The sequence below is a fragment of the Camponotus vicinus genome, unplaced genomic scaffold (genome assembly GCF_025532165.1).
Source record: "Camponotus vicinus isolate PSW18456_S1 unplaced genomic scaffold, iyCamVici1.0 SCAF_10, whole genome shotgun sequence".
In the NCBI taxonomy this organism is placed as follows: Eukaryota; Metazoa; Arthropoda; class Insecta; order Hymenoptera; family Formicidae; genus Camponotus; species Camponotus vicinus.
This window is the reverse complement of record NW_028141946.1, coordinates 11,942,990-11,970,379: the sequence shown is the minus strand read 5'-3', so window position 1 is coordinate 11,970,379 and position 27,390 is coordinate 11,942,990. Positions and strand designations below refer to the sequence as shown.

At 27.0% G+C, this 27,390-nt stretch overlaps 2 protein-coding genes and 1 pseudogene across 2 annotated transcripts; 1 reads left to right on the top strand and 2 right to left on the bottom strand.

The window, feature by feature from the left end:
- Positions 1-639: 639 nt before the first annotated feature.
- LOC145960049 (uncharacterized) lies at positions 640-7,478 on the bottom strand (annotated as a pseudogene).
- A 5,503-nt stretch (positions 7,479-12,981) lies between these two features.
- On the bottom strand, positions 12,982-15,767 carry LOC145960774 (uncharacterized). The gene is made up of 5 exons (XM_083080475.1): positions 15,682-15,767; positions 14,917-15,105; positions 14,020-14,255; positions 13,573-13,732; positions 12,982-13,190 (listed from the first exon to the last, which is right to left on the bottom strand). The coding sequence occupies exons 1-5, from the start codon at positions 15,752-15,754 to the stop codon at positions 13,051-13,053; spliced, it is 798 nt and encodes a 265-aa protein (XP_082936601.1). The 5' UTR covers positions 15,755-15,767; the 3' UTR covers positions 12,982-13,050.
- A 7,597-nt stretch (positions 15,768-23,364) lies between these two features.
- LOC145960730 (uncharacterized) lies at positions 23,365-26,165 on the top strand. Its single transcript, XM_083080399.1, has 5 exons — positions 23,365-23,450; positions 24,027-24,215; positions 24,877-25,112; positions 25,415-25,574; positions 25,957-26,165. The coding sequence occupies exons 1-5, from the start codon at positions 23,378-23,380 to the stop codon at positions 26,094-26,096; spliced, it is 798 nt and encodes a 265-aa protein (XP_082936525.1). The 5' UTR covers positions 23,365-23,377; the 3' UTR covers positions 26,097-26,165.
- Positions 26,166-27,390: the final 1,225 nt, after the last annotated feature.

The following is a 27,390-nucleotide window of genomic DNA, read 5'->3' as shown; positions in this document are numbered from 1 at the left end:
TAAAATATAACCGCAGTTCCTGGTACACTACATTTAACAATGGAAAAGCAGTCAAACAATCTTTGGCGTTACATGCATTTGAACAAAATTTTAAATCTCTATATAATAACAAATTATGTATTTATATTGATTAGAGAAAATTATCTTTAAGAACTTCGATTTCTATAATCAAACATCTTTTGAAAAGTAACAAAATGTCTATTTTAGAAAATAAACTTATAGCTAAATTGTAGAATTAATTTGATAAAACAAATAATGTACATCACTTTTACAACAATTATTTTAGCAACGACAGTTTTGTAGACAGTAAATTCAAATAATACTGCTTAATACCGTTATCTGCCTTTTATCATTTTTGTCTTTATGTAATCTTTAAATAAATATCTATATGTATTTAACGAACTTAAACTTATTTTGATACAATACAATTCATAATTTTGTCCGCAAGAACGTAATCAAATTATATAAAAGAATATTTAAGAGAGCTTTTAAAAAGTAACATATTGCACATATTGCACAAGTATGATATTGATTCTAACATAAAATAATTCTATCGTATCAAGTAATACTGCATTTTTATATCTAAAACTTGTGAAGATCAGTCTTAAAAAAAAATATATATGTTGCTTGGAACAAATCTTATGGTGTTATAACTCGAATATAGTTTTCATAAGTCACATTACATATCGGACATCGATTAGCCTCTAAACGTTCAATGCATTGGAAACAACAAGCGAGGTGACCACAGGGTATGAAAATGTGTGTTCGTTCGTCAGTGTAGCACACCGTACAAATGTCTGAGGAAGATTTTTCTTTGGATGTACTTTGGCTATTCTGCAGAGTCCAATCCACAGTATAAAATGGAAGATCTGTGGAGTCATTTCTCTGATTTGCGTTTGTGGACGAGTACAAATGTCCGTAATCATCTTCCGGAACATCATATATTGATCCATCATCTGTGATAAAATCAAGAAGGAAGAAAGAAGTTTAAAAATATAGTCTATGTATTGTCTATAAATCATTTATATACTCTTATGTAAATATAAGAATGACTTAAATATCTTATCTTAAAGCAACTAGAATTGCTAAATTACCTTGTATATTTGTGAATTCATCTTCCGAATCAGAAGTAACATAGACTACTTGAGATTCTTCATTTTGCGTCATATGCGATGTTTGCTCTATTGTTTGTGTAATTGTTCTTTGTGTATCGGAAGAATTTTCTGTACCTTGGTCTGGAAATGAAAGATTATGTTTATACATTTTTTTGAATATTTAATACATACTAGTAAAAGTGTAAACTTGTAAAGATATGCAAGCATAATTATTATGATAAAAAAACAGTTGAAGTGGCATTAAAGACTTGTAAACTATGAGAAAATGTTAGATGAATTTGATGAATTGAATTTCTTATCTTAAAGCAATTAGAGTCTCTAAATAATAACATTACCTTGTGTATTTGTGAATTCATCTTCCGAATCAGAAGTAACAGAGACTGCTTGAGATTCTTCATTTTGCGTCATATGCGATGTTTGCTCTATTGTTTGTGTAATTGTTCTTTGTGGATCGGAAGAATTTTCTGTACCTTGGTCTGGAAATGAAAGATTATGTTTATACATTTTTTTGAATATTTAATACATACTAGTAAAAGTACAAACTTGTAAAGATATGCAAGCATAATTAACATTACGATAAAAAACATCTGAAAAATGTCATTAAAGACTTGTAAAATATGAGAAAATTATTTATACCTGCACTCTTTTCGAATACATCTGTTCTTGGACTATATGTATTTGTATGAACATATCGAGATCTTCGTCTAATTTGCGTTCTTGAAGTTAAAGAAGATGATTTATGAAAAAAAGTAATTTTGAGCTAATTTCTTTCAATTAATAACATTATTAATATTTTTAAATATATAATTTTTAATATTATTGTAATGAAATTTAAAATAACTGAAAATTATAGAAATTAACAAGCTGAAAGTCTTTGATCGTAAATAATTAGAGATTAAGAAAAAAATTAATTTAAAATCGTTATCAATTCATACAATTAATAAATAGATACAAAAAAAGCAAAACTAATTTACTTGTTTGAAACGTTCCGCTCAAATTTTCTGTGAACAACTGTACGTCTGTAGCTTGTATAATAATATCACTTGACGATTCAGCATCTAAAAAGAAGAAACAGTTATTTTTTGAATAAAGTTATTGTAATTTATTATACTTTATGATTCTGTAGTTTGTATTTAAATGTAATGAAAATTGTAAGATTATGATACAGACATCTATTCGTAAGTATATTTATATATTGTATTAAATGAAGGATATTTACCTTCTAAAGATGTTATGCGTTCCATTTCAGAGATATGTATATTCGTAAACATCAACAAAAGTTCTTTTAGTGGCAACCTTAAAACAATTAAAACTTTAAATATAATTTTTTATGTATTATATACTAATACAAATAATTATTAGATTCAACACATTAAAGTAACAAAATTTAAAAAATAATACCTTTTATTAACTAGGTCTGTTTGCGCATTAAAAATTTTGGTATCGCGTTCTCTATTTATTCGTGTGCGGCTTCGTCGAGATCTAATACCATTTGTTAAGCGGCGAAAGTCCAATTCTTGATCGGCAATTAAATTTGATAATTTTTCTACATAAGATTGACATTAATTACAATTTATATATAATGTAATATTAATAAAATAATTGTTATTAATAAAAGTAAGAAATTTGTTTATATTAATATTTGTAATAAGACATTCAATAAAAGTATAGTAATACAAATATTATATACCTAAAAATGTCCAAATATTAATATTCCTTGTGCTTAGTTTCTCCACTGCAATATTATGGAAACTTTCTGCTATGTTATTAGTATGTACAGGACAACCATAAGTACTAATTTTTGATGTCATATTTGACCAGGTAAGTCTCAGATAGGATGTGAATTGTAAAATATCTGGATATTCACAAGAAAGTAGATCGGCTTCAGCTTGAATAATGGTTAAAGCTTCTTTAAACATATCTGGTGGTAATAAAGGCAATGCCATTGTCATGGAAAGTATAGTTTTTCGAACATTTGAAAGGTGTAGTTTTCGCCATTTACGCCATACAGCCTATAAAAAATGAAAACAATGTAGTTAAATTTAAATAATGTAATTTAAATCATATTTGTTATGAATGTAATCAAGAAATGAAGAATTCTCTTGTCATGTGCGACAAAACTATAAAAAAACAACACAAAATATTTTCTTTTCTTAACAATTATGTACCTGATTAAAATGAAACCAACATCCAGTTAAATTTGCTCTGGGAAACTTCGTACTAAGCGATTTTACTGCAGCCATTTCAAAATCGCTCATTATAAAATTAATGTTTTGTTCAAGTTGTGGTACCATCTGTGTAATTTTATCCCACAAAACATCATACATAGAAGTTGTACGCGTATCACACAATATAAATAATACTGCAATGCCCTGGAAAAATAAATTTGTCTGATGTTTCAAAAATCTTAATAAGGTTTTAAAAATTTAAATAAAATATCTTACCGTATCCATGTATCGTATATGTACAGAGTAGAGTTGCGCAATGTGAGGCTTGCGTGGAAGGATCTGAAGAAAGATATGTACAAAACATTTTTCATAATTTGACAAAAAATTACATTATTATATACTATAATAAGTTACTATTATAAATACTGTTATTTGTTTGCTATTGTAAATCCCATACAGTACAGAATATTTCAATCACATTACATTACAGCAATGTTACAATGTTGTAAGTTGAAATGCAATACTATATTACAATGTTTCAATGTAAGATCTGTACAATGTTTCTGCAATCTTCCAGTATTTTATGGATACTATTACAACTTTTTATAAAAATTTTATATATATAGAAACAATGTACTTACAGAAAATGTTCCATCCACGTAGATTTCAGTAGCAGATGATAAGGCTTCTAGTAAATAATTAGTTGATAAAATTATTGCAACTTTTCCATCATTTGTAGTAACGCTTTCTTTATAAATATTTTTCATTATATCATAGTTTCCAAGAATATTGCGTAATGATGCTAATGTATCAGGTACAGGTGGTCGACTCTTTATACGTTCACGTTGCATGTTACATCTTATAGATGAAAAACTCAAATATTGTCCTGCATCTGGATTGCTAGTAAGAAAAAGTACATATTATAAATATAAAAAATAGAAATTCTGTTGAAAAATATACAAAAATACAATTTTATTCATTACCATAAATATATTTAGTATTTAATCGGATATTTCATTTTATAATGTTGAGATAGTAATGTCATCTTCTATATATATTGACCGATATATTTTTTAATTATTTAAAATTAGCAATATGAAAATTATAAGGATAATAAATATTAAAAGTATATCCACAATAAAAATACATATTGGTACACTTGTAAAAATATCTGTGCAATTCATGGTGAAACTGATGAATACTACAAATATATAACGTTCTAAAAGTATAGAATGGATATCCATAAGTGATTTGAAAATTGCAATCGACCTTGAAATGTGAAAAATGCATATATATTATTTGTACAGCAAGTGCAATAACATATATATGCTTTTAAAAAAAACAAACTCCACAAAAAATAGTGCAATTCTATACAAAACAAACCTTACAAAAATAAAAACATACGTCAAGTACCTACATGAAAAAGTATCCGAATAACAACGTAACAAAAATGTTTAAAAATAAATTTAAATTTGAAAGTAGTGACATCTGGCAAAAAATCTTGCTAAAAAAGAAAAAATACGCCAAGTATATTAAAAAATATTCAAATTTATATTCAATAAATATTGATTTTAAAAAATGTTACACTATTAACTAATTACTAAACTGTTTACAAAAAAATGTGCGATGAATGTAACTAATCAAGTATTTATGTTATATGCGTGCTATATCAATTTATAATAATCAATGTTGAGTGTGCGATTAGAAGTCATATAATTTGCAAAGTATATCTTATATCTTATATAAGTTTCCTCATGGTAATACTTCCAATTGAACTACACTCAACTTTGGGCCTATTAACCCAAATTAGAGATGGTCCCCTTCAATCGGAAAAACCGTGAGCCTATTACAACTAAATATGAATACTCTTAGCGTTTTAAATTGCTTCTCCTCGATTATAAGGATTGGAATTGTATTTAATATATATCTTTTCTGCATATTTTTTCTGCAAACTGTTCTATGAAATTCCCTATACGTGTAACATACTTTGCACTGAAGATGACTTAAAAATAAGTCGAAACGTCCGCACATGACTTGTAAACATCTATATGTATCTTATCTGATTTTTTAATTTCTTTTCTTATTTTATATTAACTTGTAATTATGAATTATTAATATATATATTATGAATTATATTATGAATATTAATATATATATTATGAATTATTAATATATATAATTTTTACCAATTTTTTACTCTTGACATTTGTCATTAGCTCTCTATGCCTACTTAATCACATTAGTTTGTAATTTACAGAGAGCTTAATTACTTTTCGTTCTTATATATGTATTATATTATATCTTATATATTATAGAATATTTAATTTGAAAGAAAATTTTTTGTAAACTATATGTAAATCGTATAAAACAAACTTACAAAAGCAAAGTTGGTATGGCCAGGTCGCATTAAAACATCGTTACAAATTTGTGTTGCTTAATTATTTCATATATATGTATATATATTGTATATAATTCATATATATTGTATATGTATATATATTGTATATTTCATATATATTGTATATAATTTTTATATCATATATTTATATATTTATATAATAATAAAAATATATTAAACATTTATTAACACTTTATACAAAATGTTACAGTTTTATGTAAAATGCATGTATTGAAAAAGAATATATAGAAGAATATGATTTATAAAGTATTAAAAGAGTACTTACATCAAAATTTCAATTTCTAAATATATATACACTTTTATATATTATGTACATATAATATATATATATCGTCTTTAATACATCATGCATATATTCTTATCGACATATAAGTACTATCAACATAGTAAAAAGATAGTAAAAAATATTTAATTTAAGATACTACGTAAGTAGTACCAAAGATAATACGAAAGTAGTAAAAAATAATTGTAAATTAAGATTTCTAACTGTTATATTGTTTAAAATTATTATACAAATATTTTAGAAAAAGTATAAAAATATTCTATATATATTTATAAAATGTACCATAATGTGACTCTCTTGATCATGCCAGTTTTGCTTTGGTAATTTTGTTTTATACGACTTACAGTTTACGAGAAATTTTTTTTCACATGATACATTTTCTAGATATTTTAGAAGGAATTCTGCTCGAATTCAATATTGATTATAAATTGATATAGCAGATAACATAAATATTTGGCTAATTACATTGATCTCATCTCTTTCTAAACGATTTACCATTCTGTTAATAGTTACATTTTGTAAGATCTATATTTATTGTATACTTAATTTGTATTTTTTGTACTTTTACACTTGGCACATGTTTGTTCCTTTTTTTAGAAAAGTTTTTTGGGAGATGTTTTTTATTACAAAAAAAAACAGCAGTTTTATATTTTAGAAAAAGAGAAGAAGATGAAGAGAGATATATTCTGAAGGTAGATATATAGACATATTCTGAAGAAATATATTCTAAATAATTTATTACAATTATTAAGAATTTATTAAATTGATTACTTAAATTGTCATTATAAAAATAATATTTACAACATTGATATACTTGTTTAAATGAGATAAATAAACAGAAATGTTTCAAAAAACCTTTCTATAATAGAATTACTACGTTTTAAACGTCTTATTATTTGGAAATTGAAGACAATGATTTTAATTATATTTATCATGCCAAAAATTTATTAAATGTTTACAAACTTGTAGCACAAATAATAGTTACTTGTAATCTGTAAAGATTTGAATGCATTCTTTTTAATAGTTCAAGAAAAACCATTTATATAAATTATTATATAAATTTGATTAATTAATCCAATCGCAAAGCAAATGTCTTTATATATTAATGATATAAAAACCTTTTTAACACTGAAAATTGTGCGATATGAATATTACATAAAATATTTATTAATTAATCCAATCGCAAAGCAATGTCATTATATATTAATGATATTAAAACTTTTTTGACATTGAAAATTGTACGATATGAATATTACATAAAATATTGATTAATTAATCCAATCGCAAAGCAATGTCTTTACATATTAATGATATAAAAACTTTTTTAACACTGAAAATTGTGCATTATGAATATTACATAAAATATTATAATAAATAGATAAATATTACATAAAATATAATCAAAAATAATTTTACCTTCTGCAAACTGAATCAAAAATTTCTTTAAATCCAAGATAAATATCACGAGAAAGCCTTAGCATTTCTTGTTTCATTTTCATTTGTTCTTTAAGAAATGTTGACTTTGGATGATTATGTTGTCGTAAAAAACGTGTACGTTATTATTATCCATAAGCAAAACTGAACCACGACATTTATATGTCCGACGACCACTGCATCGAAAAACATTGTCATAGCGAGTGTCTATATGATATGCATAATTATCATATAGATAAATGTTTGTATTTTTCTGTCTTCCAGGCAAAACTTCCATCTGTAATTGAGAAACACTTTCTCGAAAACGTGTCGAGTAAACGTTTTATATATTAAATTATATGAGTAAAACTGTTTCCTTAAAATAAAAATATTAAATATATGTAGGGATCTATCATAATACTTCAATTTAACTTAATATAATATAATGTTTGAATTTCATTCTCAAATATATAATATGATAGCAAATATTGAATGTCTCGTTTTACAATCAACTTACATCGATTATGGCATAGACATCAGTCGAGGAAATATATCTCTTTATAGTAATAAAACGATGTCAGTTGAAATCTCTTAAAATATTTGTTGCTCAACAAAACGGTTTATTTACTTCAGAAATACGATACAACAACGATGATTACAACAAAAGCGTTATCACGACAAATAAAGAACGACGTTAACAAATGAAGAACGACATGAGTATGCGGACTACGCAAAATGGAATTTTCTGCCGCGAAAAACGCGGGAAACATGTACGTGCATGCGCCGCATCACGTGACAATCATGACAGAGGCCGTGTTCTGAAATTCATTGCCATTAAGCGTAGTCTACAATGAGACTTTAAGACGTAAGACTTAAGAAATTAATCAATCACATTTATGATTCTTTTCTAAACTCAATTGTGATTGATTAATTTCTTAAGTCTTACGTCTTAAAGTCTCATTATAGACTACGCTTTATTGAAAATGTAGGATCTCTCCTTTTTTACTGAACTTCTACTGTTCTTAGTGAATACATACATGTGTAAAGCTCGTATCAGAGAGAAACCTGAGAGCGGCCAGAACGGCCTTTTGCCTGTGACGCTTTAACTTGACTGTTTGATACGCCCCTCGCTCTCATTTTCAAAGTTGGAACTATTTCGTACACCCATTTTCTGGTACTGCCGGTAATGTCTCCACTTGGTGCGTGTCCGTGTTACACCCACTTTCTAACACTGCCGATAAAGTTTATATTGGGTGCGTGTCTGTGCTACACCCATAATTTTCGTATTGAGAAACACGGGCATCGAGTTCATTTATGCGTGATCTTTTCTCTTTATATATTTTTGTGAAAACATTAACACTTGCACACATGCTTATAAAATACATTACTCCCAGTAAAAAAAATAATATATTATTATTATTATTATCTAATTTATACTTATTATTAAATATAATTATAATAAATTCGCATAGATGAAATAAAATGACACGACAGAGAATGAAACGATATATATATGTATATACATATATATATATGTATATATACAGGGTGAGCCATTTTAATTAATGCACGCAATTATTTCGGAAACAAAGCATTTTAGAGAAAAATGTTTCAGACAAAAGTTTTATGGTTTCGAGGGGGCCATAAGATGGTATCATTGGTTTGACCTTGAAGAGTTATTTGAAGGTCACATGAAGGTCACCTTCAATTTCTTAAATGGAGCCTACTATTTGTCATTGCATATTCTTGTAGCTTATCTCGAGAGCTTTCCAAAACACTATAATTAAGTACCTTTTCGTTAAGTACTTTTTGAGTTATGAGGCTTGAAATAATTTCTTAATTTTACATAAACCGTAAAATATCTTGTAAAATATTCATTTTTCGATTATCTTATCTTAATACTTTTATGTAGAAAATAATGAGAGGAATCAATTGGTGTAAAGAAAACACATAGTTGTTTTTAAGAAAAAATATGGAATTGTTAATTGCAAATTACATATTTTTTCTTCAAAACAACTATGTATTTTCTTTACACCAATTGATTCCTCTCATTATTTTGTACGTAAAAGTATTAAGGTAAGATAATCGAAAAATAAATATTTTACAAGATATTTTACGGTTTATGTAAAATTAAGAAATTATTTCAAGTCTCATAACTCAAAAAGTACTTAACGAAAAGGTACTTAATTATAGTGTTTTGGAAAGCTCTTGAAATAAGCTACAAGAATGTGCAAAAATATATAGGGTGTTCCATTTAAAAAAATTGAAGTGACCTTCACGTGACCTTCAAATGACTCTTCAAGGTCAAACCAATGGTACCGTCTCATGGCCCCCTTGAAACCAAACAACTTTTGCCTGAAACATTTTTTTCTAAAATGCACCGTTTGTGAGATATTTAGGTGTATCCAGACTTTTGGCGCACCCTGTATATATATATATATATATAAGTATACGCAAGAGTTAAGCGAGTGAGCAAGCGAGAAGGTAATAAGAGCGAGCGAGATAGGAATAACACGAGCGACGAGGACTCGAGAATCGAGTCTTCCTTGCACACTATTCCTCTCACTCGCTTCCATTACTGTCTCGCTCTCTCTTATTATTGTTTCGCTCGCTCCTATTATGGTCTCGCTCGTTCCTGTTATTGTTTCGCTCGCTCTTACGTAGTCGTCTTGTATATTCTCATCTCGCTTGCTATCAAACCTGTGGCTGGCAAGCGTGACAAAGTGTAACAAATAAATATATATATATACCCACATAGAAATTGACATCCAGTGGATGTCCATTAAACGTCCATAGCTCCATAGGACATCTATCTCCATGGTGGAAGTCAGATAGACGTCCATTAGAGATCCATTAAACCTCCATAGATCTATGGGATGTTCACTTCCACGATAGAAGTCATACAGATGTCTATGAGAGATCCATTCAATCTCCATAGCACTGAGACGTTGACGTCCATGGTGGAAGTCAGATAGACGTCCATTAGAGGTCCATTAAACCTCCGTAGTTCTATAGGATGTTTACTTCCACGGTGGAAGTCAGATAGACGTCTATTAGAGATCCATTCAACTTCCATAGCACTGAGACATTGACGTCCACGGTGGAAGTAAGACAGACGTCTATTAGAGATCCATTAAATCTCCATAGGTCTATGATATGTTTACTTCCACGGTGGAAGTCAGACAGACGTCCATTAGAAATCCATTAAACCTCCATAGATCTATGGGATGTTTACTTCCACGATAGAAGTCATACAGATGTCTATTAGAGATCCATTCAATCTCCATAGCACTGAGACGTTGACGTCCACGGTGGAAGTCAGATAGACGTCTATTAGAGATCCATTCAACTTCCATAGCACTGAGACGTTGACGTCCACGGTGGAAGTAAGACAGACGTCTATTAGAGATCCATTCAAGCTTTATAGCAATGAGATATTTACTTCCATGGTGGAAGTTAGAGAGACGTCCATTAGAGATCCATTAAACTTCCGCAGCTCTATGGAATGTTTACTTTCATCGTGGAAATCAGACGTCTATTAGAGATCCATTAAACCTTCATAACACTATGGAATGTTTACTTCCACGGTAGAAGTCAGACAGACGTCTATTAGAGATCCATTCTGCCTCTATAATAAATATCTTATACAAATCTCTTATAGACATTTATTAGACATTTATTAGGGATGATAATTTATATAAATAATTAATACTTAAGTAGATAATTAATATTATTAAAATTAATATTGGTTTATTATCAATTAAAAATTTAAAATAATTAATTAAAAATAAAAATTTTTTAGCTATTTTTATGAGTAAATTTTAAACATTAATTATATCACACCTGGTTAAAAAATTTTTATAATTTAATTTAATAATTAAAATAAATATAAATTTTATACAATTAAGTAAATTAACTGTCTAAATTAATTTAAGTTTAAGTATATTAATTTTAATTTAAAGTATATAAATATAATTATCAAAGCGTTTAATGAAAAGAAAACTGATTAACTCATGAAAAAAAAATCATAAAAATCCATTAAAAACGTAATATATATCTCCACTGGATCTCCATTACACGTCTTTAAAAATATCCATCAGACGTTGCATGGATCAATAATAAAGGATTCATGGAAGATGGATGGATGAAATATATAATTCTAAATAAAAATAATATCAAAAATTGTAAAAAAAAATTATGTTTATTGAAGATAAAATTACAAATATTATTTGATGCTTAAAAGACCAATATTCCTTTAAAGTTTGCAGCAACTGATGAAAATAGCATACGCACTTGTGCCAATGATAAATTTCAATTTCAGAAATTTATACTAATATAGATGCTTGTTGAATTATCAGCTGCGGCAATCTTTTTCTACAAATAAGAATTTATTATTACATACATAATTTAGAAAATTATTATATATGATCGATATTCAGAGTTTGATCTCACTTTAAATCGTTTTATAAGTACATATAAATATATATATATATATATATATATATATATACGATTTTTAAATGGCCGCGTATTAGTTTTTTAAAACTGTTTAAGATCTTAAATTGAGAACAAACTTATGAATATCGGATCTATTAATTTATATATAGACTTGTTTACATTGATATCTGAAACATATAATTAAAATCTTTTAGTATATCGTATCATGAAAATGGTTAAGACACGATAAACGAAAGAACAAACAGAAAATTGTATTCAACATAACGAATAAAGAGCGAGCGTTTCATATCATATGTTTTTTATATATTCTACACATTAAACTGTTCCTTATTTCGTTCATTGTGTCTGACTCTTTTAATTATTCTACAGCACACATTCTATATCAATGTTTGCGCTAAATGCACACAATGAGATTTTCCGTTTTAGATCGTAAGTGATCCAGTAAATGTACTAAAATTGCAGTATGCAGCGAATTTAATAATTTATTAGAGCGCATTGCATCTAGTACGAAAAATCGCATCATGTGCCATTATTTTTAATAATAGAAAATTGATGACAAATATAATGTCTAAAAAGGAATTAATCTTGTGAAAATGGTCATGCAAGCTTCATTTAAGTGATGAAAAGCGAATGTTAAAGGTAAGTAGACATATACATTTATATAAAATATATAAACATGATATGTATATATATATATATATATATATATATATATATATATATAGTCTTCCCGTAAAAAGTGTGAAGTTATATATTTTAATGTTATTTGACGTTATTTCCAATACCTTGAAAGTTAAATTTTTTTTACAGATTGCCTCAGACTGGCGATATAAGTTATTGAAAACTTTATATAGCGCATCTCATCATTGGCAATACAAGAAAAGCTGAAAAAAAACTAAATAAAACATGTAAAAAGCAGTAAGTTAAATATGTATATGTAAGTATATAATTCAAAAATAATATGTCAAAAGTATTATTATAGATAGTTGAACGTGACCAGTAAAACCTTACACATAATAATAATAATAATAATAATATTAATAATAATAAATATACCATAAATATAATATACCTTAAATATAATATAATAATAATAATAATAATAATAATAATAAAATATACCTCTCATACCTTTTGATATTGTTAAAATACCTTTTTTCCTCTTATATCTTTCCTTACTTTTTCCTTTCTCAATTAATCCACGGAACCGTCTTCACCTTGTGCTTTCCGTTTCTCCTCATTTTGATGTCTCGCTTTTGAATGTCGGAACCATTCCATAATCCTTCGCTGAATTTTGCCATGGTCAGTATCTGGGACATTCTGAAGTACGCAGCCTGCACAAACATTTTTTACATTTTAACTTTTTTTTTAAATATATATACAGTGCGTCGTGGTATTTCATTGTATAATTACTTTTTAATTAATGTAAAAATTGGAAATATTATTTAGTTAAATTTGTACAATAATAATGTGAAAAAAACGATAACTTGTTATATATCTCGAGAATTGAAATTAAATTAATCAGAAGTTTTGTAAATTTGATACAGTTAATAATCACATCAAAATATATATTAAAAGTGTATATATTAAATAATGTATATATTATAAAATGACTATATATTTTCTTTATTTATATGTCAATATATGTATACTTGTAAACGTTTCTTAATTGTTTACAAAAATTTTAATGTATAAATACTACTATGTAGTACTTACTAAAAATCACTTTTATTAATTCTAATTTGCGTAGTGGTTCCTTTCCGCATCGACCTTCCCAATTGAACTTTTCCGCCAATTTATTGGAAAATAATTTATATAAAGTTCTCTTTACGGCATCAATGACGTTGGTACCTCCGATGGATTTGATGTATGCGCGCTGTAAATTAGTAAAGTAACATATAATTTTATTATATAGAATGTAAGAGAGAGAAGAAGAGAGAGAGAGAGAGAGAGATAAGTGTGTGTGTGTGTGTGTGTGTGTGTGTAATATAATTCTCGAATTATCTTCTTTCAAATTCCCAATTTTTAATCTTTTAGGAAAAAAAAGAGAAAAATTTTTTATACTTATACGTTTAATATTTTAAGTAAAATTCTTTTGTTAAAATCTTTATAATATTTAATATTTTACTATAATAAAATGTAAAATTATATGTGTTAACTTACTAGCGCAACATTATGTTGAGAATCACGATGTTTCAAAATCTCCTCCACCTCCATTAATTGTTCTGTAGTTTCTAACGGAAATCTGGTCTCAACATCTTCAAAAGAAACCTCCGTATTCTTGTTCGCTTCTGTTTCCGTATTTGTCTTTTTGACCAAAATGTCCAACAAGGAAAGTGATTGCCTCATATCATATTTAATGAAAGCTATTTCTCTCGTTAATCTCTTCAAATAGTCCACTGTAAAAATATGAATAGCATTATATTTAATAAACAAATAAAATACATATATATGTTGTATATACATAACTTTATCATAATTTAAACATAAAATTCCAAACATCATTATACGTTGCTTTGTAAAAAAAAAAGAAAAAGAAAAAGAGAAAAATCAAATAAAAATAGTTTTAATTTTTTATATTTTAATTTCAAGTTTATATTTAATATATTATTAGGATCCTCTAAATTCTTATTGTTAGAAATATTTTTATTTCGGTATAAAATATTTTGCTCTTTATCCAAAATAATATATAAAAAAATTTTTAAACATTTTAAATTAATTTTTTATTAATACATGCTATATTATCTTTTCGCATATTTGTTATTGTAAGTTATATAATATTATTTAAAAGTATTGTATATATTATATAAAAATATAAATAATGATAATAAGTTCGAATATATTTGTAAATGTTAAAAATTAGATGAGTAACTGAAACATTTAATGTCTCTATTATTTTAAAATATGGAGAATATTTTTACGTATAAATAAATATTTCAGAAATAGTAAGTTACAGTCGTAAAATTTTTATTTTATCATGCTTAAAATAGAATTATTTAATTTTTTTAATAAAAATTATTATTACACAAAATGTATTATATCTGATAAATATTTACTTACCAATTGCGTCCTGTGAAGATTGATGATTTAAATGATCATCTATTTTCTCTCCTTGTTTCATTTTACAGCTGCTTCGATCATTTTCTTCTACTTTATCATCCACATGCTGATTTGGTATATTCTTTTCATTTTCCTCTTCTCTTGCATATGCAGCACTGCTATGCGCTTTTTCATTACGATTATCCACATCTACGTATAAAATAAAAATATATTATTTAGTATTCATTTAATACTATATCATTATTAGTACATGAAGTAAAAATTATTAGAATAAAAAAATGAAAAATTTTTCACAAATTATGTTCAAAGACATGACAAAGATTTTAGAAAATATATTCCATGTATATATGTATTGGTCATAAAAGTTATGGTACAAAAACAAAATTACTAATTAATATATACAAAATATTGTGCATGTGTGCACACGCATACATATTAATAATTGTGAGTGTATGTTTGTACAAAATTTATAATAAAAGATAAACAATGAATCAATTTACATATATGTTTTACGAAATAATTGTTAATATTTTACTTATTAATATTTTAATATATTGTTAAAATGTTATATTTATTATATATAATGGTATATTTATATATTTTTATTTTTTAATTTTGATGTCAATATTAATATTGATATCTAAAAATTATGTATAACTTTTTAAATTTACATTTACAATAAATAATTATAAATATGAAATATATATATAGACCAATACATATATATAATTATGCAATTATTACAAAGAGATTTAACGAATATACCTTGCGAAAATGATTGAGAGTTCGAATTTGAGACTTTTTGCTTCGTTTTGTTTGACTCGCTGTTTCTTTTCATAGATTTCCCAGAATATGTAAGGGATGAATATGAAGGGATTTCATCTGTATCATGCAATCGTTGACCTTTAATACAAAATAAAACATGAACGTAAAAAATGTAAAATATAAATTTCTCTCATAAATAGATATAATATTAAATATAATATTAGATTTTATGTACTTACGTTTTGGAGAAGATGGAGGAGATGATAAAGTTGTGTCTGCGCATGATTCGTCTTCGCTTTCGGACGAGTATACAACTCTTTTCGCTCTCATTTTTCTGTAAGACCTCGCTTCCTTGTCAGTATCCAAGTCTGATGTATAGATTGCCCTTCTTGCTTTTTCATCGGCCTTTTGTAAGGATGCTGAAAATATTTTAAATATTATTAGCAAATATTACTAATACGAAAAGATAAGATAAAGAAAATTAAAAGCGATTTTATTTATACTTACGATACTCGCCAAAAATCCGTTCAATTTTAAAAGAAGACCAATCAGAAGCCGGCGGTTCCTCTTTTTCAATTGCCTTCCGAATTCTCGAATCTGTCTTATAATGTGAAGGATATTTGCAAAAATCCTTACTTTGCAGCCACATTTTCGGTATTACTTGGATACCATCAGAGAATTCCGCGACGATAAATACTTTATTCGGCATTTTTCTAGAAATCTTAAATTATTTGTTATTAGTACAGTATTATATAAACACGCACACACATATACAAAATATCTATTCAAATATTTGCACAAAAAACCTATTTCTTGTATATAGATTATGTATATATATATTTAAAATTTTATAAAGCATAATAATAATTTATATATTAAAAATTATAAGTGTGCGGTGCTTATTAGCGGTATTATTGCAAAAATTCTTTCATTATCCTTTTTTGTATATGGTAATTTTATAAATTTATGATTAATTTTATGCAAAGGCCAAACTTGAAGAGCAGATAATTTACTGACTTTAAATATACCCAAACGGACAGAACTACATGGATAATGATAAAGTTCCTCAACAACTTGAAATTTACGACCTATTACAACGTAATTGCCTTCACTCGAGGTAGCAATATTTTCTAAACAGACGATATCATTTTCTATAAAACAACAATTATCAGCAGAAGACTTAATTGAAATAATAAAATGAGGAAATTCAATCTTTGAAAATTGTGGACTAAAACAACCCGATATCAATGGTCCTTTTTCGTGTGGAGCTTTTACATTAATTTTTGAAATATTTATATTGTTAGAATTGTTTTTACAAAAACTCATCTCCGCATAACGATTACTAATTTGCTGTAATGGTTTATCCGATTTTCTTAAAATAGATTTCAATTCTTTCATAAAATTTTCGAACGGAAAAGCACTAAAGGTGTCTAATGGTCCAAATTGTCTTACGCAATCAGTTATATGTAAAAGTCCGTGAATATTATAGGATGCAAATTCAGATCCGTAAATTTTAATAAAGCACTTAACAAAATGTTTCATTAATTTATCTGCATATTCAATATATTCGACTGTACTTTTCTGACATAAAATGCGAACAGCAATGTGCAAAGTGAGGAAATTGGAAAAAATATCAGAATTCAATTCTTTTTGTAATATAACAGGACCGGTATATAACAGAAATTGTCTCAATTCGGTTGCTTTCCACTGTGCAATATCTTCTATTTCTCGTGGCCTTCTTGCAAATTCTTTAGGAATAAAATGTCTAATGTTAAGAAGAGATTTGGAAACATTTTTTATTTTACGCGAGGTTAAACATCTAGTTTTTAGAGGCCCACTTATCCATAATTTTATTAACTTTTTAACAACGCCAATACATATTAGATGCATATAATCTAATGGTATATGAGATACAATGCCAAAATTTGAAATATTTAATAGAATAGAATGACCAAGATGATGTTCTTCTTGAATTTGATTAGAAAAGCTATCGTCTGTTCTCATTTGATAATCAAAACTAGGAAAACAAACTCTGTTAGCGATAAAATCGCCTTCAATTGTACATTTCGAGCAACTAAAATAACCCGTATGTCCCTTAGTAAGGGTAATAAAAGATTTTGCAGGGGCATCACATATGATAGAGTGTATTAATACTGAAAATGTTGTCCCGTTATAAGTTACGCCTTTATTAATTAGATTATTGATATCATTTACAAATTGTTGTAGAAATTCATTCGCATCCGCTGGTTTAGTTTTACCGAAATAACAACCGATAAGAATTACTTTCTCGTGAGGCATAATTCGACCTAAAATGGGCCATAATTGATTTGAATTTGATCGCGATATGGGTAGACCGTCGATACCAATTTGAATCTGAATAAGAGATGAAACCGGTGTATTCTTGTTTCTAGATAAGAATTGGAGAATGCCATATTCAATACCAAAATGACAATATTGTCCAGGAAACATTTCAGTAATAACGGAAGATTGTGGTGTGCGTAATAATGTCTTGGCACATTTTGGGAAATTGGAAAAAATTGGATGTATTGTTCTCAAACCGGATAATAAATTCGACAAAGCTACATGAGAAATACGATGCGTAATAGCCCATTGTACTAAAAATGTCTTAAAATCATCATTTTCTTTCTCTAAATTATTATCCTCATCTCTTATATTGTCCTTAATTGTTATAACATTATTCTCTCGATCTAAAGACACGTTATTGTTTAAAAAAAAATCATATGCGGAAATGTTCGTTAAGTCGGAAAATGGTATTGTTTCTTGTTTCTCAATTTCGGAAATAACGCGATTAAAATTGACAATCTCGTCATGATCATCATTATCCGAGACAGAATTATTTATAATTATGCTCGAATTGGTTGTAGAGTTTTCATTAAATAGAGCAAATAATTCGTCGCTCTCTTCTCGAATTAATTTACGGCGATATCTTGTCGAAATATCTTGTTGAAATAATTTACGCTTTGGCATAGTCGATTGTTAGTTAATTATTTCTATGTAAAATCTATATAAAAATGTATACACAATATTTACTATATTTAAAATAAAAACTGTGAAATAAAGATTAAAAGATACTGATACTTGCGTTTTTTCGATACTTATTCTCTCGTTGCTGATCACGCAGGAACGTGTGCCTCAGTAGACAGGAATAGATTTTTCGATTGCTAGAAAAAAATTGCAATAAAATATATATAAAATAATTAATAAAAGTAAAACGCATATATGGCACATGTGCTAACATGTCTAGAAAAATTCGTACATGTCGCATATATCTCGAAACTTTTGACTCTAATATTCTTTATAAAAAATTAAATATATTGGAAATTATTCATATATATATATATTACTTTCTTCTCGATGTCCTAAGGACGTTTGTATATTCGTCACATAAAGATGAGCGTTGCGTAGGATTAATTTACGGCGGCACCTCTTTGAAATACGCGACAGAAATTTAAGCATGCTTCGGCATGGTTTATTCGATGTATTTCAATATTTCTATATTTCACGTAAATATGTACTACACTCGAATAAAGTCTACATTGAATAAAAATTAAAGATTCTACTTACTTTTCCTTTCTCGAAAATCTTCGTTGTCCAGTAGCTCGTATAATAACGTTTGCCGCTGAATTAAAAGCTCTCGTTAACATCCAACACGCTCGACTGACGGGAATAGACTGGTCGTGAGAGTCGTTGTCCTTTATCTCGAAAAGACAAGTAATACGCGATACGACAAAAGTAAAGCCCCTCCTCCCGCAGCAAAGGTTAGGCAGTTTAGGTACGTACGTACATTATTTGCGCATAGCCCCGTTTTGTACCGGCTAAAATTAGCAAATTTTTAAAATTATTTCAATCAAATAAAATATGCTGCATTAAGCACTACTTGTATAATAATTTAATTAAATTATTAAATTATAATATATTTCATTTAATTGATGAACCAATTTTAGCACGGGGCTACATAAACTGCCTAACCTTTGCTGCGGGAGGAGGGGCTTTACTTTTGTCGTATCGCGTATTACTTGTCTTTTCGAGATAAAGGACAACGACTCTCACGACCAGTCTATTCCCGTCAGTCGAGCGTGTTGGATGTTAACGAGAGCTTTTAATTCAGCGGCAAACGTTATTATACGAGCTACTGGACAACGAAGATTTTCGAGAAAGGAAAAGTAAGTAGAATCTTTAATTTTTATTCAATGTAGACTTTATTCGAGTGTAGTACATATTTACGTGAAATATAGAAATATTGAAATACATCGAATAAACCATGCCGAAGCATGCTTAAATTTCTGTCGCGTATTTCAAAGAGGTGCCGCCGTAAATTAATCCTACGCAACGCTCATCTTTATGTGACGAATATACAAACGTCCTTAGGACATCGAGAAGAAAGTAATATATATATATATGAATAATTTCCAATATATTTAATTTTTTATAAAGAATATTAGAGTCAAAAGTTTCGAGATATATGCGACATGTACGAATTTTTCTAGACATGTTAGCACATGTGCCATATATGCGTTTTACTTTTATTAATTATTTTATATATATTTTATTGCAATTTTTTTCTAGCAATCGAAAAATCTATTCCTGTCTACTGAGGCACACGTTCCTGCGTGATCAGCAACGAGAGAATAAGTATCGAAAAAACGCAAGTATCAGTATCTTTTAATCTTTATTTCACAGTTTTTATTTTAAATATAGTAAATATTGTGTATACATTTTTATATAGATTTTACATAGAAATAATTAACTAACAATCGACTATGCCAAAGCGTAAATTATTTCAACAAGATATTTCGACAAGATATCGCCGTAAATTAATTCGAGAAGAGAGCGACGAATTATTTGCTCTATTTAATGAAAACTCTACAACCAATTCGAGCATAATTATAAATAATTCTGTCTCGGATAATGATGATCATGACGAGATTGTCAATTTTAATCGCGTTATTTCCGAAATTGAGAAACAAGAAACAATACCATTTTCCGACTTAACGAACATTTCCGCATATGATTTTTTTTTAAACAATAACGTGTCTTTAGATCGAGAGAATAATGTTATAACAATTAAGGACAATATAAGAGATGAGGATAATAATTTAGAGAAAGAAAATGATGATTTTAAGACATTTTTAGTACAATGGGCTATTACGCATCGTATTTCTCATGTAGCTTTGTCGAATTTATTATCCGGTTTGAGAACAATACATCCAATTTTTTCCAATTTCCCAAAATGTGCCAAGACATTATTACGCACACCACAATCTTCCGTTATTACTGAAATGTTTCCTGGACAATATTGTCATTTTGGTATTGAATATGGCATTCTCCAATTCTTATCTAGAAACAAGAATACACCGGTTTCATCTCTTATTCAGATTCAAATTGGTATCGACGGTCTACCCATATCGCGATCAAATTCAAATCAATTATGGCCCATTTTAGGTCGAATTATGCCTCACGAGAAAGTAATTCTTATCGGTTGTTATTTCGGTAAAACTAAACCAGCGGATGCGAATGAATTTCTACAACAATTTGTAAATGATATCAATAATCTAATTAATAAAGGCGTAACTTATAACGGGACAACATTTTCAGTATTAATACACTCTATCATATGTGATGCCCCTGCAAAATCTTTTATTACCCTTACTAAGGGACATACGGGTTATTTTAGTTGCTCGAAATGTACAATTGAAGGCGATTTTATCGCTAACAGAGTTTGTTTTCCTAGTTTTGATTATCAAATGAGAACAGACGATAGCTTTTCTAATCAAATTCAAGAAGAACATCATCTTGGTCATTCTATTCTATTAAATATTTCAAATTTTGGCATTGTATCTCATATACCATTAGATTATATGCATCTAATATGTATTGGCGTTGTTAAAAAGTTAATAAAATTATGGATAAGTGGGCCTCTAAAAACTAGATGTTTAACCTCGCGTAAAATAAAAAATGTTTCCAAATCTCTTCTTAACATTAGACATTTTATTCCTAAAGAATTTGCAAGAAGGCCACGAGAAATAGAAGATATTGCACAGTGGAAAGCAACCGAATTGAGACAATTTCTGTTATATACCGGTCCTGTTATATTACAAAAAGAATTGAATTCTGATATTTTTTCCAATTTCCTCACTTTGCACATTGCTGTTCGCATTTTATGTCAGAAAAGTACAGTCGAATATATTGAATATGCAGATAAATTAATGAAACATTTTGTTAAGTGCTTTATTAAAATTTACGGATCTGAATTTGCATCCTATAATATTCACGGACTTTTACATATAACTGATTGCGTAAGACAATTTGGACCATTAGACACCTTTAGTGCTTTTCCGTTCGAAAATTTTATGAAAGAATTGAAATCTATTTTAAGAAAATCGGATAAACCATTACAGCAAATTAGTAATTGTTATGCGGAGATGAGTTTTTGTAAAAACAATTCTAACAATATAAATATTTCAAAAATTAATGTAAAAGCTCCACACGAAAAAGGACCATTGATATCGGGTTGTTTTAGTCCACAATTTTCAAAGATTGAATTTCCTCATTTTATTATTTCAATTAAGTCTTCTGCTGATAATTGTTGTTTTATAGAAAATGATATCGTCTGTTTAGAAAATATTGCTACCTCGAGTGAAGGCAATTACGTTGTAATAGGTCGTAAATTTCAAGTTGTTGAGGAACTTTATCATTATCCATGTAGTTCTGTCCGTTTGGGTATATTTAAAGTCAGTAAATTATCTGCTCTTCAAGTTTGGCCTTTGCATAAAATTAATCATAAATTTATAAAATTACCATATACAAAAAAGGATAATGAAAGAATTTTTGCAATAATACCGCTAATAAGCACCGCACACTTATAATTTTTAATATATAAATTATTATTATGCTTTATAAAATTTTAAATATATATATACATAATCTATATACAAGAAATAGGTTTTTTGTGCAAATATTTGAATAGATATTTTGTATATGTGTGTGCGTGTTTATATAATACTGTACTAATAACAAATAATTTAAGATTTCTAGAAAAATGCCGAATAAAGTATTTATCGTCGCGGAATTCTCTGATGGTATCCAAGTAATACCGAAAATGTGGCTGCAAAGTAAGGATTTTTGCAAATATCCTTCACATTATAAGACAGATTCGAGAATTCGGAAGGCAATTGAAAAAGAGGAACCGCCGGCTTCTGATTGGTCTTCTTTTAAAATTGAACGGATTTTTGGCGAGTATCGTAAGTATAAATAAAATCGCTTTTAATTTTCTTTATCTTATCTTTTCGTATTAGTAATATTTGCTAATAATATTTAAAATATTTTCAGCATCCTTACAAAAGGCCGATGAAAAAGCAAGAAGGGCAATCTATACATCAGACTTGGATACTGACAAGGAAGCGAGGTCTTACAGAAAAATGAGAGCGAAAAGAGTTGTATACTCGTCCGAAAGCGAAGACGAATCATGCGCAGACACAACTTTATCATCTCCTCCATCTTCTCCAAAACGTAAGTACATAAAATCTAATATTATATTTAATATTATATCTATTTATGAGAGAAATTTATATTTTACATTTTTTACGTTCATGTTTTATTTTGTATTAAAGGTCAACGATTGCATGATACAGATGAAATCCCTTCATATTCATCCCTTACATATTCTGGGAAATCTATGAAAAGAAACAGCGAGTCAAACAAAACGAAGCAAAAAGTCTCAAATTCGAACTCTCAATCATTTTCGCAAGGTATATTCGTTAAATCTCTTTGTAATAATTGCATAATTATATATATGTATTGGTCTATATATATATTTCATATTTATAATTATTTATTGTAAATGTAAATTTAAAAAGTTATACATAATTTTTAGATATCAATATTAATATTGACATCAAAATTAAAAAATAAAAATATATAAATATACCATTATATATAATAAATATAACATTTTAACAATATATTAAAATATTAATAAGTAAAATATTAACAATTATTTCGTAAAACATATATGTAAATTGATTCATTGTTTATCTTTTATTATAAATTTTGTACAAACATACACTCACAATTATTAATATGTATGCGTGTGCACACATGCACAATATTTTGTATATATTAATTAGTAATTTTGTTTTTGTACCATAACTTTTATGACCAATACATATATACATGGAATATATTTTCTAAAATCTTTGTCATGTCTTTGAACATAATTTGTGAAAAATTTTTCATTTTTTTATTCTAATAATTTTTACTTCATGTACTAATAATGATATAGTATTAAATGAATACTAAATAATATATTTTTATTTTATACGTAGATGTGGATAATCGTAATGAAAAAGCGCATAGCAGTGCTGCATATGCAAGAGAAGAGGAAAATGAAAAGAATATACCAAATCAGCATGTGGATGATAAAGTAGAAGAAAATGATCGAAGCAGCTGTAAAATGAAACAAGGAGAGAAAATAGATGATCATTTAAATCATCAATCTTCACAGGACGCAATTGGTAAGTAAATATTTATCAGATATAATACATTTTGTGTAATAATAATTTTTATTAAAAAAATTAAATAATTCTATTTTAAGCATGATAAAATAAAAATTTTACGACTGTAACTTACTATTTCTGAAATATTTATTTATACGTAAAAATATTCTCCATATTTTAAAATAATAGAGACATTAAATGTTTCAGTTACTCATCTAATTTTTAACATTTACAAATATATTCGAACTTATTATCATTATTTATATTTTTATATAATATATACAATACTTTTAAATAATATTATATAACTTACAATAACAAATATGCGAAAAGATAATATAGCATGTATTAATAAAAAATTAATTTAAAATGTTTAAAAATTTTTTTATATATTATTTTGGATAAAGAGCAAAATATTTTATACCGAAATAAAAATATTTCTAACAATAAGAATTTAGAGGATCCTAATAATATATTAAATATAAACTTGAAATTAAAATATAAAAAATTAAAACTATTTTTATTTGATTTTTCTCTTTTTCTTTTTCTTTTTTTTTTACAAAGCAACGTATAATGATGTTTGGAATTTTATGTTTAAATTATGATAAAGTTATGTATATACAACATATATATGTATTTTATTTGTTTATTAAATATAATGCTATTCATATTTTTACAGTGGACTATTTGAAGAGATTAACGAGAGAAATAGCTTTCATTAAATATGATATGAGGCAATCACTTTCCTTGTTGGACATTTTGGTCAAAAAGACAAATACGGAAACAGAAGCGAACAAGAATACGGAGGTTTCTTTTGAAGATGTTGAGACCAGATTTCCGTTAGAAACTACAGAACAATTAATGGAGGTGGAGGAGATTTTGAAACATCGTGATTCTCAACATAATGTTGCGCTAGTAAGTTAACACATATAATTTTACATTTTATTATAGTATTAAATATTATAAAGATTTTAACAAAAGAATTTTACTTAAAATATTAAACGTATAAGTATAAAAAATTTTTCTCTTTTTTTTCCTAAAAGATTAAAAATTGGGAATTTGAAAGAAGATAATTCGAGAATTATATTACACACACACACACACACACACACACACACACACACACACACACACTTATCTCTCTCTCTCTCTCTCTCTCTTCTTCTCTCTCTTACATTCTATATAATAAAATTATATGTTACTTTACTAATTTACAGCGCGCATACATCAAATCCATCGGAGGTACCAACGTCATTGATGCCGTAAAGAGAACTTTATATAAATTATTTTCCAATAAATTGGCGGAAAAGTTCAATTGGGAAGGTCGATGCGGAAAGGAACCACTACGCAAATTAGAATTAATAAAAGTGATTTTTAGTAAGTACTACATAGTAGTATTTATACATTAAAATTTTTGTAAACAATTAAGAAACGTTTACAAGTATACATATATTGACATATAAATAAAGAAAATATATAGTCATTTTATAATATATACATTATTTAATATATACACTTTTAATATATATTTTGATGTGATTATTAACTGTATCAAATTTACAAAACTTCTGATTAATTTAATTTCAATTCTCGAGATATATAACAAGTTATCGTTTTTTTCACATTATTATTGTACAAATTTAACTAAATAATATTTCCAATTTTTATATTAATTAAAAAGTAATTATACAATGAAATACCACGACGCACTGTATATATATTTAAAAAAAAAGTTAAAATGTAAAAAATGTTTGTGCAGGCTGCGTACTTCAGAATGTCCCAGATACTGACCATGGCAAAATTCAGCGAAGGATTATGGAATGGTTCCGACATTCAAAAGCGAGACATCAAAATGAGGAGAAACGGAAAGCACAAGGTGAAGACGGTTCCGTGGATTAATTGAGAAAGGAAAAAGTAAGGAAAGATATAAGAGGAAAAAAGGTATTTTAACAATATCAAAAGGTATGAGAGGTATATTTTATTATTATTATTATTATTATTATTATTATTATTATTATATTATATTTAAGGTATATTATATTTATGGTATATTTATTATTATTAATATTATTATTATTATTATTATTATGTGTAAGGTTTTACTGGTCACGTTCAACTATCTATAATAATACTTTTGACATATTATTTTTGAATTATATACTTACATATACATATTTAACTTACTGCTTTTTACATGTTTTATTTAGTTTTTTTTCAGCTTTTCTTGTATTGCCAATGATGAGATGCGCTATATAAAGTTTTCAATAACTTATATCGCCAGTCTGAGGCAATCTGTAAAAAAAATTTAACTTTCAAGGTATTGGAAATAACGTCAAATAACATTAAAATATATAACTTCACACTTTTTACGGGAAGACTATATATATATATATATATATATATATATATATATATATATACATATCATGTTTATATATTTTATATAAATGTATATGTCTACTTACCTTTAACATTCGCTTTTCATCACTTAAATGAAGCTTGCATGACCATTTTCACAAGATTAATTCCTTTTTAGACATTATATTTGTCATCAATTTTCTATTATTAAAAATAATGGCACATGATGCGATTTTTCGTACTAGATGCAATGCGCTCTAATAAATTATTAAATTCGCTGCATACTGCAATTTTAGTACATTTACTGGATCACTTACGATCTAAAACGGAAAATCTCATTGTGTGCATTTAGCGCAAACATTGATATAGAATGTGTGCTGTAGAATAATTAAAAGAGTCAGACACAATGAACGAAATAAGGAACAGTTTAATGTGTAGAATATATAAAAAACATATGATATGAAACGCTCGCTCTTTATTCGTTATGTTGAATACAATTTTCTGTTTGTTCTTTCGTTTATCGTGTCTTAACCATTTTCATGATACGATATACTAAAAGATTTTAATTATATGTTTCAGATATCAATGTAAACAAGTCTATATATAAATTAATAGATCCGATATTCATAAGTTTGTTCTCAATTTAAGATCTTAAACAGTTTTAAAAAACTAATACGCGGCCATTTAAAAATCGTATATATATATATATATATATATATATTTATATGTACTTATAAAACGATTTAAAGTGAGATCAAACTCTGAATATCGATCATATATAATAATTTTCTAAATTATGTATGTAATAATAAATTCTTATTTGTAGAAAAAGATT

Bases quoted from the DNA above. Each gene is read 5' to 3' on its own strand.
- LOC145960774 (XM_083080475.1), bottom strand. From the start codon at position 15,754: ATGAAAAGAAACAGCGAGTCAAACAAAACGAAGCAAAAAGTCTCAAAT. The intron at 15,106-15,681 runs GTATATTCGTTA...TTTTATACGTAG, and splicing joins CTCTCAATCATTTTCGCAAG to ATGTGGATAATCGTAATGAA. The intron at 13,733-14,019 runs GTAAGTTAACAC...ACTAATTTACAG, and splicing joins CTCAACATAATGTTGCGCTA to CGCGCATACATCAAATCCAT.
- LOC145960730 (XM_083080399.1), top strand. From the start codon at position 23,378: ATGAAAAGAAACAGCGAGTCAAACAAAACGAAGCAAAAAGTCTCAAAT. The intron at 25,113-25,414 runs GTAAGTTAACAC...ACTAATTTACAG, and splicing joins CTCAACATAATGTTGCGCTA to CGCGCATACATCAAATCCAT. The intron at 25,575-25,956 runs GTAAGTACTACA...ATGTTTGTGCAG, and splicing joins ATTAATAAAAGTGATTTTTA to GCTGCGTACTTCAGAATGTC.